At 39.7% G+C, this 14,898-nt stretch overlaps 1 protein-coding gene across 6 annotated transcripts in view; it reads left to right on the plus strand.

Annotated features, from left to right (window-relative positions):
- The window catches only part of CWC27 (CWC27 spliceosome associated cyclophilin), a 126,960-nt gene that overhangs the window by 3,899 nt on the left and 108,163 nt on the right, over positions 1-14,898 (plus strand). For all 6 annotated transcript variants that reach the window (XR_008332673.1, XM_053407873.1, XM_053407874.1 and 3 more), the window contains exons 3-10: positions 1,289-1,401; positions 2,338-2,481; positions 3,499-3,597; positions 4,989-5,092; positions 5,337-5,406; positions 6,898-6,977; positions 7,290-7,323; positions 9,155-9,309. Coding sequence is in view for 5 of the 6 variants with exons in the window: in XM_053407873.1 (XP_053263848.1) it covers positions 1,289-1,401; positions 2,338-2,481; positions 3,499-3,597; positions 4,989-5,092; positions 5,337-5,406; positions 6,898-6,977; positions 7,290-7,323; positions 9,155-9,309 (799 nt within the window). In the remaining variant the exon portion in view is untranslated. The remainder of the gene's footprint in view (positions 1-1,288; positions 1,402-2,337; positions 2,482-3,498; positions 3,598-4,988; positions 5,093-5,336; positions 5,407-6,897; positions 6,978-7,289; positions 7,324-9,154; positions 9,310-14,898) is intronic.

A 14,898-nucleotide genomic window follows, 5' to 3' on the forward strand; every position in this document is an offset into this window, starting at 1 on the left:
TGATGAGCATGCAAAGTGGAGAGGACAGGCTGGGCTCATTCCTTGCACAATAAACCATGGTTTATCGTGATGCCCAAATGCAGCCACTGTCATATTGATTGGTAGCCAAGAGTCATAGTTAGAAAAACAGACAAAAACAGTATTTTAAGATACGAAAACAGTATTTTAAGATAACAGCAGGCACCTGCTGTGTCACTCCCCAGAATCAAGTGTCTCTGCCTCACGTGGCTGGCCACATTTGCTCCTCTCCTCCAAACTGCATTACAAGTAAAATGAAAATCCATCTTTCATCTAAGCACTCTGCACTTGTAACACTACTTAATAGAAGTGGACTCATTTCTCTTGCATGGAGGAGGTTTGGATAAACAACACTTAATGTTTCTTTGATCCCCAAAATTACATGCAAGTGAAAGACGACCTCAATTTTCCCTTAAGTCATCTGATGAGCTCAGGGGGTTTAGAGAAGATTCATTTTAGTTTTAAGGAGGATCAGAGAACCCCGGGAAACACCTCTGTTGTTTCTTATCCAAACTTCCGTGCAACTGAAGCAAGACTTTGCCTCTCTCTCAAGTCCTCTGAGATTAGCAGAGGGCTTGAGGGGAGGTTGGGGTTTCCCTCACTTGGGATGCAGTTTGCAGAAGGGGTAAAGCAGCAGTCAAGTCTCCTGCACTTTCCTTCCTTCTCTCCTTTCTGCTGCAGTATGAACTAACCTCAGCCTCTTCCCAAAGTCCTGTGTGCATGTGCTAGAGAAAGTGGGGAGAGCTGGTAGTGAGGACTCAGAGAGACTGGCTAGTAAACCAAGCCAATACAGTAGTACCTTGGTTTACAAACAGTCCTGTTAATGAACTATTCAGTTTACGAATGCCACAAAACCAGAAGTAGTGTTCCGGTTTGCGAACTTTACCTCGGTCTACAAACGGAAGCCGAACGGTGGAAGGGAACTAGTGGTGGGAGGCCTCATTAGGGAAAGTGCGCCTCAGTTTAAGAACGGATTTGGTTTAAGAACGGATTAAGTTCCGGAACGGATTAAGTTCATAAACCGAGGTACCACTGTATTTGTGGACAACAGAATTTATTAACAATATTAAAGATAATCCTTTTAAATTTCATACTGAACTAAGTGGTTTTGGTAGTTTGGGTTTTAGCTTCTTCAAAATTAGCATATGCAGCTAATTTTAAGAGGAGAGATATTTTGAAGGAATAAAATTTTGGCGAGAAACCAGAATGCTGTTTATAATGAAAGGTATGCAGTCCATGCTAGCTACTCTAATGCCGGTTTTCTTTTCAGGTTATTACGACAACACAATATTTCACAGGGTTGTGCCTGAGTTTATAGTGCAAGGAGGAGATCCAACTGGTACTGGGTCAGGAGGAGAATCTATCTATGGGGCCCCTTTCAAGGTAAACCTCTGTTTTCAATGGGTTTTATTGTCCACTTATTCCACTGCTGTTGAACTTTGGTTAAAATGGATTAAGATTTAATAAATGTCCCAGCTACAGTTAGCTGCCCACCCCATGCACACATAGCTTGCAGTAGGCCCCATTGCACTTGGTGGGATTTGTAAAAGTGTGTAGGATTGCATAGTTAATCACTTTTAATTCCCTTTATTTCTTTGTGAGATAATTTGAGCACATGAGATTTGAGTCCTATTGAAACTGGCAGGACTAAAATGACTAACCTGTGGCTAGATCTGGGTCAAAGTTTGGGGTTATTTAGGGTCACTTTTGTGAGGAAAGCAACCTAATAATAATAAAAATAATAAAAATAATTATTGCTCCTGTCTGTTTTTAGAACTCTGCATATAAAATGGCATTCTAAACAATTGTAGTGAAATGTAGGCTGTTCATAGAATGAAAGGATGGGACTTAATTGCCAAGCTTGGAAGGAAGAACAGATCCTCATATTTCAAGATTTCCTGTCTATAAGTACAAATAACCATGAGAAAACTTTAAAAAAAGTTTCTGAAAGAAACAAATAATTATGTTGTGCTTCTAGAATTAAGAACTACTGCTCCTACTTGCTAGCTAGGATAGACCCTCTTGAACTTGTTGCTTCTGATGTAATTTTCAATATTTGCATTCTTCCAAAAGACACCACTTTTATCTATATCACAGCTCCTTAAAATTAGGACAATTTTTTTATTGTGTTAATTAACGATTTCTAGTTTTTCCATGGAAGATAAGCTGGTGTCGATAATGAAAGTGATTATCGCTTTGGGATTTGGCTGCAAACTGTTTTTGATGTCGTATTCCAGAGGTGCATCAACGGATAAGCTGTGGAATGAACAAGAGCAGATTAAACTTGTGCACTAATTGCTCTTCCTCTTTAATTTGCAGGATGAATTCCACTCACGGTTGCGCTTTATTCGGCGGGGACTGGTTGCCATGGCAAACGCTGGGCCTCACGATAATGGCAGCCAGTTCTTCTTTACTTTGGCTCGGGCAGATGAACTTAACAACAAGCACACCATCTTTGGAAAGGTCTGAAAGACTTCTATCCCAAGCCCCATTATTTGTCTGCCTGAATTTGGTTGTGGGGGCAACCTTGGCGAAGAAAATCCACCAACAACTGTCAGAACTCATAAAATACAGTCTCTGATGAGCGGGAGGGCTAGGTGTTTGGATACCCTCATCACAATACCGTATTTTTCGCTCTATAAGACACACCAGACCACAAGACGCACCTAGTTTTTGGAGGAGGAAAACAAGAAAAAAAATATTCTGAATCTCAGAAGCCAGAACAGCAAGCGGGATCGCTGCGCAGTGAAAGCAGCAATCCCTCTTGCTGTTCTGGCTTCTGGGATAGCTGCGCAGCCTGCATTCGCTCCATGAGACGCACACACACTTCCCCTTACTTTTTAGGAGGGAAAAAGTGAGTCGTATAGAGCAAAAAATATGGTAATTTTATTTGTACGCTTTGTTTCCATAGTTAAAGCCATGTTCAAGGCAGCTGACAGCATGAAAAGGTTTACATAACAAAAGCAGTCATAAGCAATAAATAAAACACATCTAGAAAATACACATCCAGATTGAACAATGTCCACATAAATTGTACGATATAAAAATTAATATACTCAAAATGAATATCAACAACAGCAACAAACCCCTGTAAACAATATTCCAACCCAAGAGTGTTCAGCAGCCTCAGCTTTTGTAGCTGGAGTCAGTCAGGGCCCCACGCTCCCAGGCCATGTGGGAAAAGGCCTGCAAGGCAGGGAACAGAGCCTCCCGTTGAATGCATTTGTTTTGGCTTAGCCCTAGCATGTATATCTCTTATGTCAGGCATGGGGATACCCATATGTTTGTAAACTGTACACCTTTTCCGATTGCATTTCTCACTTTGGAAAAAGGCTACATTGATCTAAAGTATAAATTCATTTTATGTGCTGTCAAACTGATAATGACTTTTTAACAGAAAACATACAAGCTTTCTAAAACTATACAGAATGTACTTTGAAAATAATTTAAGCTTTAAAAAACCCTCTTCTAATTTGACAGATTACTGGAGATACCATATATAACATGTTACGACTTACAGAGGTTGAAACAGACGCAGATGAAAGACCACTCAACCCACATAAAATAAAAAGTACTGAGGTAAGTTTAATGTTGTCTAAAATGGATTAAAATATATATTTCATTGCCTTCAAACCATTACAATTAAATGTAATTTATTCGTATCTTTGTTTATTTCAAAGCAGTGATCAGAATGAGTATTTTATACAGTTATTTTAGCCTATTAATATGCATCTGTGTCTGCTATTTGTAATATCATTTTAAAAGCCATATATTTAATACCTGCAGTTTTGGAATTGACTATGTGTGGTATTCAGCTATGTTTTAATTAGAGCAGACCTATTGAAATTGATGAACACGATTAAGTTGGGTCTATTAATTTCAATATGTCTACTCTGAGTAAAATTTAGGGTGATATTAAACTACGTCAGTTACCAAAGGTTGTAAGACTGACACATATTTGGGTTTTTTGCAGCTTTTGCTAAGGCCAAAGGAGCTTGTTTAACCATAATATACTTAAAATTACATAAGAAAGCATAAAAGGCAATAATTAAGAAATCTATTTCAGCACAATTCCACAAAAAATCCGTAGGTTGCTAATGCAGACTGTAGCCCATGGCAGTGTGACTCATTTTAACTACCAAAGGCAATACAGAATACTGTATTTTTCCGTGTGTTTTTGGGGACTCAAACTTAAGAAAATGGGAGATGGCACAAAGTTGTTGAGTTTCTCTTGCAGAGGTTTCCCAAGAGTTGTTGAGCTTTTTTGGGGGGGGGGGGTTTGCTGAAAATCGCTCACCCGCACACATCACAAAATCTGCCTGTAGTCTCTCCCCTCGCCGGCAGAAGCTGTCAATCGCCCGTCCAATTGCCACAGCGCCAGCCAATCAATACCACCCATTGATGCAGCTACCAATAACACGCACAATAGCCGCTAACAGCCAGGGTAGCAACCAATCAAACGTTCACCCTATTCACTACCCTTGTATAAGACGACCCCCATTTTAAGCATGATTTTTAAAGAAAATAACGTAGTCTTATACACGGAAAAGTATGGTAGATGAAACCCTCTGAATGCTATCAGAGAGATTTAATTTCCGACCTCATTCAGGGAGTGGAACAATTAGTGAAGGTTCTACAGAGCAGGGCCTGAACTGATGATGACCATGTAGTGGGTTCAGGGTCCTAGGCTGTGAAGGGTTTGGGAACATGCGTTCTCCTCTCCCTCATGCCACTGCGTTCTGCCTCTGATCCAGTGTGAGATTTCCTCAGGCTTGTTCCAGCTCATGCATGTTACGCTAAACCGTGGTGCAAACTGGGTCTCTGTGCGTGGTGGTTTTGTACGTTGTAACTCTTGGAGTTGTAATTCTTCGCTGTCTGTTTTACTGCAGCGATTGGATGGTTTTAAAATCAGGATTACTTATCACAATGGGAAGTCCTAAAAGAGGGTTTCTGAAATATTTTTCTTCTAGGTTTTATTTAATCCTTTTGATGACATAATTCCGAGAACCAGTAAAAAGCTGACGAATGAGAAACCAGCTGAAGAAGCGAAGAAAGCAAAATCCAAGGGCACAAAGTAATTATAGCCTGTGATGGCTCCACAAACTCAATATTAACATGGTGAACAAAAACTAAGATCTATTTATATATCGCCACTGAATGATCAAACCCTTATTTATACCCTGTGAAGTTAAAGCAATAAAGCTCTATACATTTTAGTCCTTTGAATGGGGTGTTTTGTTCAAAAGTATTCTGTAATGTCATTTCCAGGAAAACAATCTGTATAAGATAATACTGTTCCCCCCCCCCTTTTTTTAAAGGAATTTTAGCTTGCTTTCATTTGGAGAAGAAGCTGAAGAGGAAGAAGTAGAAGTCAACAGAGTTAGCCAGGTATAGATACAGGCTAACAATATATTTTTGTGACGCTTCTTTGCTTGTTTATATTTGTGAATAACTTCCTTTCCTCTCGGAACCTTTACCTTACAGAGCAGGGGTGGGGAGCCTTTTCGCCTCTGTAGGCCAGATACTTATCAAACCCAGGCTTGTGAGCCAGATTTGACAGGTGGGCAAGACTGTCCACATAACAGTTCACCTGACATGACATCAGGTATTGGGTGCTTTGAAGTCCAGGCACTGGGACTTCAGAGCACCATGCAGGGCTTGCAGATTACTACCCATCACTCAAAGCCGCCTTCCTGCAGTTCCTCCACACACAACCAGTCCAGGATGCTTTGGGTCTAGCCTTCTTTCTGCAGGCATCAGCTCCATGTGCAAGTTCCCCTGTGGATGATGAGCAGTTGAGCCAGAGCCTGCTTCCTTTGCCCCATGGGGAGCGCACTTTAAGATGCATTGCCTGCCACATCTCTACCTGCCCCATATCTAATGTTACATATGACATCAAGTGTGGGGCAGGTGGGGTGGTTCGGAGAAAACGGTCTCTCAGGCCTACTTTGAACCCCTGGCAAGCCACGTTTGGCCTGCAAGCTGAAGGTTCCCCTTTGGTAGAGCTTTATGAACCAACTTATCACACTTGATACAAGACACTGCCAAGTTCAGATAAAACATGAATATAGAGATGAATGTGCTTACCATGCATCCTTATAAATGTATTATTGTAATACTTCCCTGCTAGAGAATTGGTCCTTCACAACTGGCTCTTGATTGGTTTTCTGCCTCAATGCAAGGTGCTGATTATACTGAATATGACGCCTGTAAGCACTGCATGGTCTAGTACCTGATACTTACAAACCACTTTTTTTCTACATGATCACATTTATATATTTAGTTCAGGGATGGGGAATTTGTTTTACTTGAGGTGTTGTAGTCCCAATTCCCATCACCCCTGACTCTTGGCTGTACTGACTGGGGTTGATTGGAGCTAGTGTCCATCTACATCTGTAAGGCTACAAGGTTGTGCATCTCTGTCTTAGCTCATGTAGGGAAACTTTGTTTTATGTCCCCCTCTCTGTCTGAGGTGGTGACTTAAGTGTGGTAAGACCTTCTTGGTGGTGGCACCAAGACTATGGAACTTGCTCCCCAGCAGAGGGAGGGAGTTTACATTGCTAGTTTACTGCAGTGTTTTTTAAGCAGCACATCACAATTGTTTCATTTCAGGGCACATTTGCAATGAACAATATTGGAAATTTATTTAATTGCAGTCATTCTGTTTTGATTTTAGTCTTTTGTAGTTTGGTTATGGTACAATTTTTATTAATTGTTATAAGCCCTCTTAGGATAAGAACAAATGTGTTTTACAGGAGAGTGATGCTATATTTTTTCAGTTAGTTTGTGTGAGGTTAAAACAGTGATTTCTCTCCCCCTGACCCCTTTCCCCCCCCTACTCAATGTCCTGCATCTCATCATCATCTTCTTCTTTTGTAGAATATGAAAGGAAAAAGCAAAAGCAGTCATGACTTGCTGAAAGACGATCCGCATCTGAGCTCAATACCTGCCATTGAAAGGTTAATATACTACTTGCTAATCAGCAGCTATGTCTACTAGGGGGAGGCTGGATCTCTTTACCATAAACTCACAACTACCTCTCCACTTGCCTAACTCTTGCTTTTTAGATCTAGGGGGCTATCCCTAGACCATTTTTCTGCCCCTGCTTTGTATGCTAGGTAAATATGTAGATGTGTGGAACTCAGTGTTGTTGTTTTTTTAAAAGGTTTGCATCTCTACCTGTGTACTTTTAAATTCAATTTTTATTTCATTAAGCTAATTCAAGTAATGTTAGAGAAGAATCTACTTACATAAGTTGCATTTCCTTTCAGTGAAAAAGCAGATGACAGTGATATCTCGGATGAGGTGAGTAGCATTTCTACTTCAATAGGGAGCCCATTTTGCTGTGAAGTTGTAATATTCTCAGGAAAGTCACACACTGAAGCTTATACATGTTGCCACCAGGACAGTGGTTCTGGGTGTGGGTGATTCCTTTAGGTCAAAACAAGCACCTTGTGTTGACGTTTGCTGCTTTGAGCCCATGCGAAGTACACAACACAAAAATGGTTTAAACTAAAATTACCCAGTGGAGAAGAACTGTATACAGATGCTCAAATTTTACACATAGTGAAGAATAGGGGCTGTGCTGTCCCATCCCTCTAATGTTCTGCCACTCACTCTGATGAGATGGGCCTCCAGGTGTCCTTTTTATTGTGCATTCATGTTAATTTCTGCTCATTATAGTTGTTGTTTATTCGTGTCCGACTCTTCGTGACCCCATGGACCAGAGCATGCCAGGCACTCCTGTCTTCCACTGCCTCCCACAGTTTGGTCAGACTCATGTTTGTAGCTTTGAGAACACTGTCCAACCATCTCGTCCTTTGTCGTCCCCTTCTCCTTGTGCCCTCAATCTTTCCCAACATCAGGGTCTTTTCCAGGGAGTCTTCTCTTCTCATGAGGTGGCCAAAGTATTGGAGCCTAAGCTCATTATATTAGCAGGGCTTTAAATACTGTTCACACCTTCAAAAGTTACAAGGCGGGCATACAGCTTCGTTTCCAGTTGGTGCATGTCATAGAATCATAGAATTGTAGAGTCTGAAGGGATCCTGAGGGTCATCCAGTCCAACCCCGGGCAATGCAGGAATCTCAACTAAAGCATCCAATACAGATGTCCTGTAGCTTCCTAGTGAAAACCTGTTAACTTTTCACATCACAGATTTTTTGGGGTTGTTGGTGTTCTTTTGTCCGGCTTTTGTTTTAGCATAAGAGTGCCCCTCCAGACAGTGATAACATTGGGGAAGCATTGCGGAACAACTAATAAAGCAGAATGCTCTGCATACAAGTTCTCTATAAATTCATTACTAACGCACCAATGACATGTTACATAAATGACCATCAAAAACCAAATACTAGTCTGGAGAGGCCTCTGTGAATGTAGGTCCTTCACATCTAGATCTTGTGGCGTATAGGTCCTGTGGATTTGGCCTTTGAGCATTGGGCTCCCCTTTTGCATATGAGCCACAGGCATAAATTATACCTCACAGATGTTGAGTGGGATGGTGCACGAGTACCATCCCGCTCTCCAACTTTGTATATACTGTAATCTGGATATCTGCACAGTGCTGAGGAATAAGATGAGATTATAGTGATGTGGAAAATGAAAGAAAAATGCTGCTTTGAACCAGCTTGGTTCAAGTATTGGTTCGAGTATGCTGGAGAAGAGGAAACCATATTCTGTCACATTTAAAAAACTGCAATGTAGTGGTTTTACTAGATCCTAGGAGACCAGGGCTCGAATCCCCACTGCTCCATGAAGCTCACTGGGTGACCTTTAGCCAATCACTATCAGCCTAACCTACCTCACAGGGTAATTGGGAGAATAAAATGGGGAGATGGTGAAACCATGTACTCGTTTGCTACCTCTAGCCCCTTGGAGAAAAGATAGAATAACAACAACAATGAATAATAATAATGAGCAATAATAATAATATAGAACAGGAGTTTTAACTACTTCTTGAGGAGAGCTTAAAATGATTAGAAATCTCTTTCCTTCATGTAAGTATCACATTGTTTTAGACAGTTGTGTTCTCCAATGTCTATTGTCTTTGAAATACTCTTCCTGTGATGAACTGAAGTTGTCATGTGTATGAAGAGCAGTGAATGGATATTTTATCAAACCAGCCTATTTGCTTGGCAGGAAGAGGGTGCATATGGTGAGGAAGATGAAGAAATTGATAGTGATGAGAAGTATCAAATGAAAGAACGCATTGTGAAGAAGTTAAAGAAAGATGCTGATCTAGCAGCTCAAAAACCAACCAAAGAGAAGGAAACTGAGAAGAAAAGTAGCCGCAGGTGGGTAATGCATTATTTTGAGTTTGACTATAGTAAAGTAACTTTTTCAAATATTCCATCATTGACACTTGAGTAAATTGATCTTAAGTTCGTTCCTCAGATGATTTTTTTGGTTAACATTTCCTAGTACTGATTTCTCTTTGCAGAATTTCGTGAAGGGTAGGTAACACCCTTTTTTGGCATCTTTGAATTGTTATGAGTTTTTGATTCGATGTCTCTCTTACTCAAGGAATATCACAGTGTTTTCTTTTTGTTTGTTCCAGCTTTGCTAAGATCTTTCACATTGTTTTGGTGAACCTAGACCACAGCCTCTAGCTATTGACTAGACAATAAATACTAACTTGTACACTTCCATAGTAATCACAGGTGCAATATGCTTTTCACAGCATTGCACATCCACCATTTTTATACAGCTGTACTTGAGACAGTGCTCTGTTTCTAACTTGTTTTTTGGTGAGTGTTTTTATTTTAAAAAAGAACTTACAGCCCACCTAATTTTAAAAATAAATTCAAGGTGGCTAACATATCCCAAACCTCACAATCCCTATATCTGACCCAGTCAGAAAACCAGCATGATTAGCACAACCCTATATCAATTACAATAATTACTTCCTAAAGGGCTACTAAAACAAGAACATCAGCAATACTGTATACCAGAAAAATGATCAGCCAAAAAACCTTTTTAAACTGCCATGGTTTTAAAAGCCACCTGAAACAATATACGTGAGCCCAGGGCCAAGCTGGGGCAGGCTAGGAAAATTTTGGACTAGGAAAAATATGCAGTGATAGAGTTTGGGTAAAAAATAAATCCAAGTACATGTGACTGGAATGTCATGTGTAGTTTTGCCATAAGAGCATTTTTGTTTTTGTTTTTTAAACACTATTTTGACATCTGCTAGTTCTTTTAGACCATATGTGATCTATTTAAATGTGCTCTCGGTTCCAATTTGGCTTTAATACTTAAGGTATCTGTTGCATGGCCACACAGTTTATTAAGATACGTTGTATTGTACGTACCTCAGTCATTTTCTCTTTCTAAGTTTACCCAGTCTATTTTAGTTGTTATTTTTGTTGTTGTTAATTAAATTTAGTATAGTTCTTCCTAGGAGTTTAATTTCAGCATTTTGTATGCTTCAGCCTAAATAGCACTTCTTTAAATCTTTTGAAAATCAATGTTTCTAATCTCAAAAGTATGCTGTGATAAAAGCAGTTGCTGCAGTTCTTAATGTCACTTCTTAGATATTAGCAGTGTGTTCTGTTTCATTTGAAAACTGTATTAGCCCCCTAAGCAGTGGCAATGCAATTACGTATACTCTGGAGGGTGTGTATATGTAATCAAAGATATAAAAATCAAAGTACTCATAATTTACAGGGAAGCAGTAGCTTTTCTACGAAAAGTAAAATCACAGGCTGAGAGTCAAAATATTTATCCACTCCTTCTAAATTTCATTTTAATAATTTTTTTAAGTCACTTTTTTCCTGGACATGTTTCATCAGCAGACAAACTTTTAAAATAGAAGAAATATACATTTTACTATTTCTGCATTCTCCTGTCCTAACATGGCATTCACAATGGTCTTCTATTCAAGAAGATGATTGTGTCCTCCCCCCCCCCCCTTATTAGTTTCTGCAGAATTTCTGCCTCCGAACTCCCAGTCCTTTCACTAGGCTCAGAGGCTGCGAGTTATGAATTCAACAGGGATCTGTTGATTCCACCAAAACAAAAATTTAATGTGTTTTGCCAAACAGTTTGACCATTCTTTAAATCAAATGAATAAGCTCTGAAGAATCTACTTCTGGCTGCGTAGGACCTGGTTTTAAAGTTGCAGCACTCAAATCTTCCTCTAAAACATTTCACTTATTTGTATCTAATTTATTAATGTGCCCTCCTTTCCACAGTGCTTTCGTCAAATATTGTAGGTTAGTCAAATAAGCCATAGTTATCAGCTTATATAATTAATTATGCAAGCCACTGAAGTATCTGTTATGCTTGGAAAAGCCTGTCACAGCATACTACAGACTTCATTTAGTAATTGGAAACTGAACTTCATGTCATCTTATTTCAAGATGACTCTTGCTTTATACAGATGTGCTGGAAGCTGGCGATACAGCACATTCCCCAGAGAGAGTTTCAAGGATGCTGATTCAAGCATGCGTTGATCAAAGCATGCAGTGAATCATAGGTCTGGGGTGTCAACAGCCACAGAATGGAATCCATGGTGTATGACTTCAGTGGGAGGTTCAGGGAATGTTTTGTCAAACATCTGATAGCTATCAAATTTTTTCATTTCATCTGAAAGTTAGATCAGCAAGTGTTGAAATGTTAAGTACTTTATTTGGAATAGCAGCTTATATTTAAGATGGCACTTAACAGCAAGTCTGGTGCAATGGTCAGACCCTGTGCAAATCAAATGCACAAAATAAAACAACTGCTGTTTGCTTCTGACTGTTCATGAGGGAGCCATTCTACACTGCTAAGAATTGTGAGTTTCAGGGCAACTGCTTGTTTCGGTCTGGTACAGAAAAGACATACAGTGGTACATCGTTTACGAACTTAATCTGTTCCTGAAGTTTGTTCTTAAACGGAAACCGTTCTTAAACCGAGGCGTGCTTTCCTTAATGAGGCCTCCTGCCACCAGTGCCCTTCCACTGTTCGGCTTCCGTTCTTAGACTGAGGTAAAGTTCGCAAACCGCGACACTTCCAATTTTGCGGAGTTCGTAAACCAAATAGTTCATAAACAGGGTTGTTCTTAAACCGAGGTATCACTGTACTCCATGTGTTACATTGAAGGTCTCATAAATAGGTGAACTATTTATTTTCTGTTTGAAGCACCTTGGAAGCAGCAAACACCAAGAATTGGATGCTCACTTCAGTACGATCTTCATGAGACACTTGTGCTTCGGTTTGCCACCCATCCTAGTACACAAATCTATTTTCTTCTTGGTTATCCACTCCAAGTACAAAATTTAACACGAGAAGCCACCCTAATTCTGATGTGTCAGCACTGGAGTTTTGGGGATTGTTTGGGCACAGTGCTAAGCCCTCTACCATGGATAAACAAATGTACCTGCATATGTGTTGTGGTATGCAATGCAAGTTGCCCTACTTTCCTCCTCTTCCATTCTTCCGGCAGGGAAACAAATCCTAAAGTTTTCTAGCGTTTATGTCTAAATTAGCACTTGTGGTTTGTTGCACTTCAGTCAAGGCAGATCGGAAGCATGGCTGGATTTAGGTTTGATGAGGCCCCAAGCTACTGAAGGTAATGGGGCCCTTTATATGTCCAGCTGTCCTTTGTCAACAACAATTTTTTTCTGTTTTTTGTGTTGAATATATGCTATATGGTAATTTATGGACCTAATAGGTATCTAAAGCCATTTTATATGTTTTTTATCTTATATTTTGGAAATGTACATTCAGTTTTTTCCTTTAATTTTATTGGGGGCCCCCAAGAGAGTGGGGCCCTAAGCTATAGCTTGTTTAGCTTATACATAAATCCAGCACTGATCGGAAGCTATGGTTTGTTCCCAGTTGCATGCATTTGAGAGAAATAAACCACAAGTGCTGATTCAGATGTACTGCTAAACTAGCCCCTCCATGGTTTGTTTCTGCATTGGAGGAAATGGGGAACTGGTGGCGGAGGAGCACTTAAGCTGCATGCACAAGCACACAGTTCATGCACAGACTTACTTAACCATGGTTTGTGGCTTAGCATTGTGCCTTTGTAAAGAGTCTTGAGTACAATAGGTATCGAGTATTGGAGTGGAATTGGGGAAATCTGGGTTTGTAGCTACTCAGCCATGAAGCTTTCTGGGTGACCTTGGAACAGTTGCCACTGCTCAGCAGAACCTACTACATTGGGAGATTGTGATGATAAAAGGGCAGGGTGGAAAACCCCTGCAAAGTAAAGGAAGACATAAGCCTCAAGTTGGTGCTAGAATGTAGTCGTCGATCTTGTAATGTTTGCCAGTGCATTTCAGCAAAAGTCTTTCCAGGGATCATTAAAGCAAATCCCACACTGTCCTCTTTTAATCAATCATTAAAAGTTTCATTCAAGCCGTTGCCCTGTAGGTGGAGCTCACATGCCACAAATTTATGGATAGACCCTGGCTTGATTCTTCTGCTGCTTGTTGATATGGCAGTCCCTAAGCTCAGCTGAAGTATGTAAGAGCAGGGAGGTGGTGATTGCTAACAACAGATGATAAAATAAAGACTTTACAGTTTATGACAATATTTTGTAAGACTGTGGCCAGCCTACACAATATTGTGTTTCTTCAAAGGTTTGTAAAGTAGGATTGCAACATTTTAATTGGTCCATTAATAGGCAGGGACCAGTTTTCTTAAAAGGCCCTCACTCATTTTAAAGTCACAGTTTTTGTTTGTTTTTAGGCTATTTTGGTTTGAGCAATGCATTAAGAAATATTTTTTTAAAATTCTTTTTTAAGCAATGGCTGTCTCCTTAGCTTTTGTTATTTCACACACTTCACCATCTCTGAAAGGTTTAGTGAAATGATCATTTATCTATATTTTGTTTAAAGTTAATTAAAAGCAGCTTGGAGCAGTTCTGTCTTCGCTGGGATACATTCACTATCCCTTGCCCCTCTGTTGCTTCTAGGCAACACACTCTGACTGAAAAATAAATGAATGTTGCTCTGTCCCCCTCTACCGCTGTTCCGTGGCAGCAGCTGGTGAATACTATGTTCTGTCCCCCTCCAACATCTGCCAAGTTCCATGGAAATTTATCTTTCCAAACAAATTTTCCTTTGGAAGTCTTTATTCAGAGCCAAGTCCACACATGGAGAGAACTGTGCATGCACAGTGCAATCCAATGTATGTCTACTCATAAGTAAGCACCACTGAGTTCAGTGAAAACTTATGCCTCTGTAAATGTGTACAGGGTTGCAGTCAAAAGGGCTAGATGGTTTTTTTCTCTCAGCCTTTGCAGGGCTGAAAGACAAGCAGATTGTAAGGTCAAAAGTAACTTGCCTATAGAGTTTACACAAATAGCCCCATACTTTAAACCTGTGTTTTCTCCAGTGTAGGAATGGGATTTAAAGAATTAATGAATTCAGGTTCTAGAAACTGGAAAATGTTGCAATTCTAAATGCACAGCTTATATATATGTGTATGTGTGTGTGTTTTTAAAATACCTCTGTAGTGAACACCATTTAATTCACATTTCAATCTTGTTTAAGAAATGAATGGATATCTGATTCAGTGACTAATTAGCTAATCAAATTATATCTATGATCTTAGCGCTTCTATAAGACAACCTTTAAAACTGCATTCTTTAATTGGTTCATGGAGGCGTTTTTTGGAAACTGAAAGCATGAATCACAGTAAACAAATGATGCAGATGTGGGGGAGGGAGAATTCCCCCCCCCCAAGTATCATTTCACTGTTTGAATACAACTATGTCTTGTGGTGCTAAAACATACTGCTTTTAGGGAACCCAAATTATTATAGGTAGAGTCTCTTGTAAAAATCTTCCCATAAAAGGTAACATCATTTTGATTCTGAGCTTCTGCTATTGCTGTTGTTGTTGTTATTATTTATTTTCATGCAACTGTATATCTAATTGTGGTTCCACA

This window comes from Podarcis raffonei, chromosome 11, assembly GCF_027172205.1.
Source record: "Podarcis raffonei isolate rPodRaf1 chromosome 11, rPodRaf1.pri, whole genome shotgun sequence".
In the NCBI taxonomy this organism is placed as follows: Eukaryota; Metazoa; Chordata; class Lepidosauria; order Squamata; family Lacertidae; genus Podarcis; species Podarcis raffonei.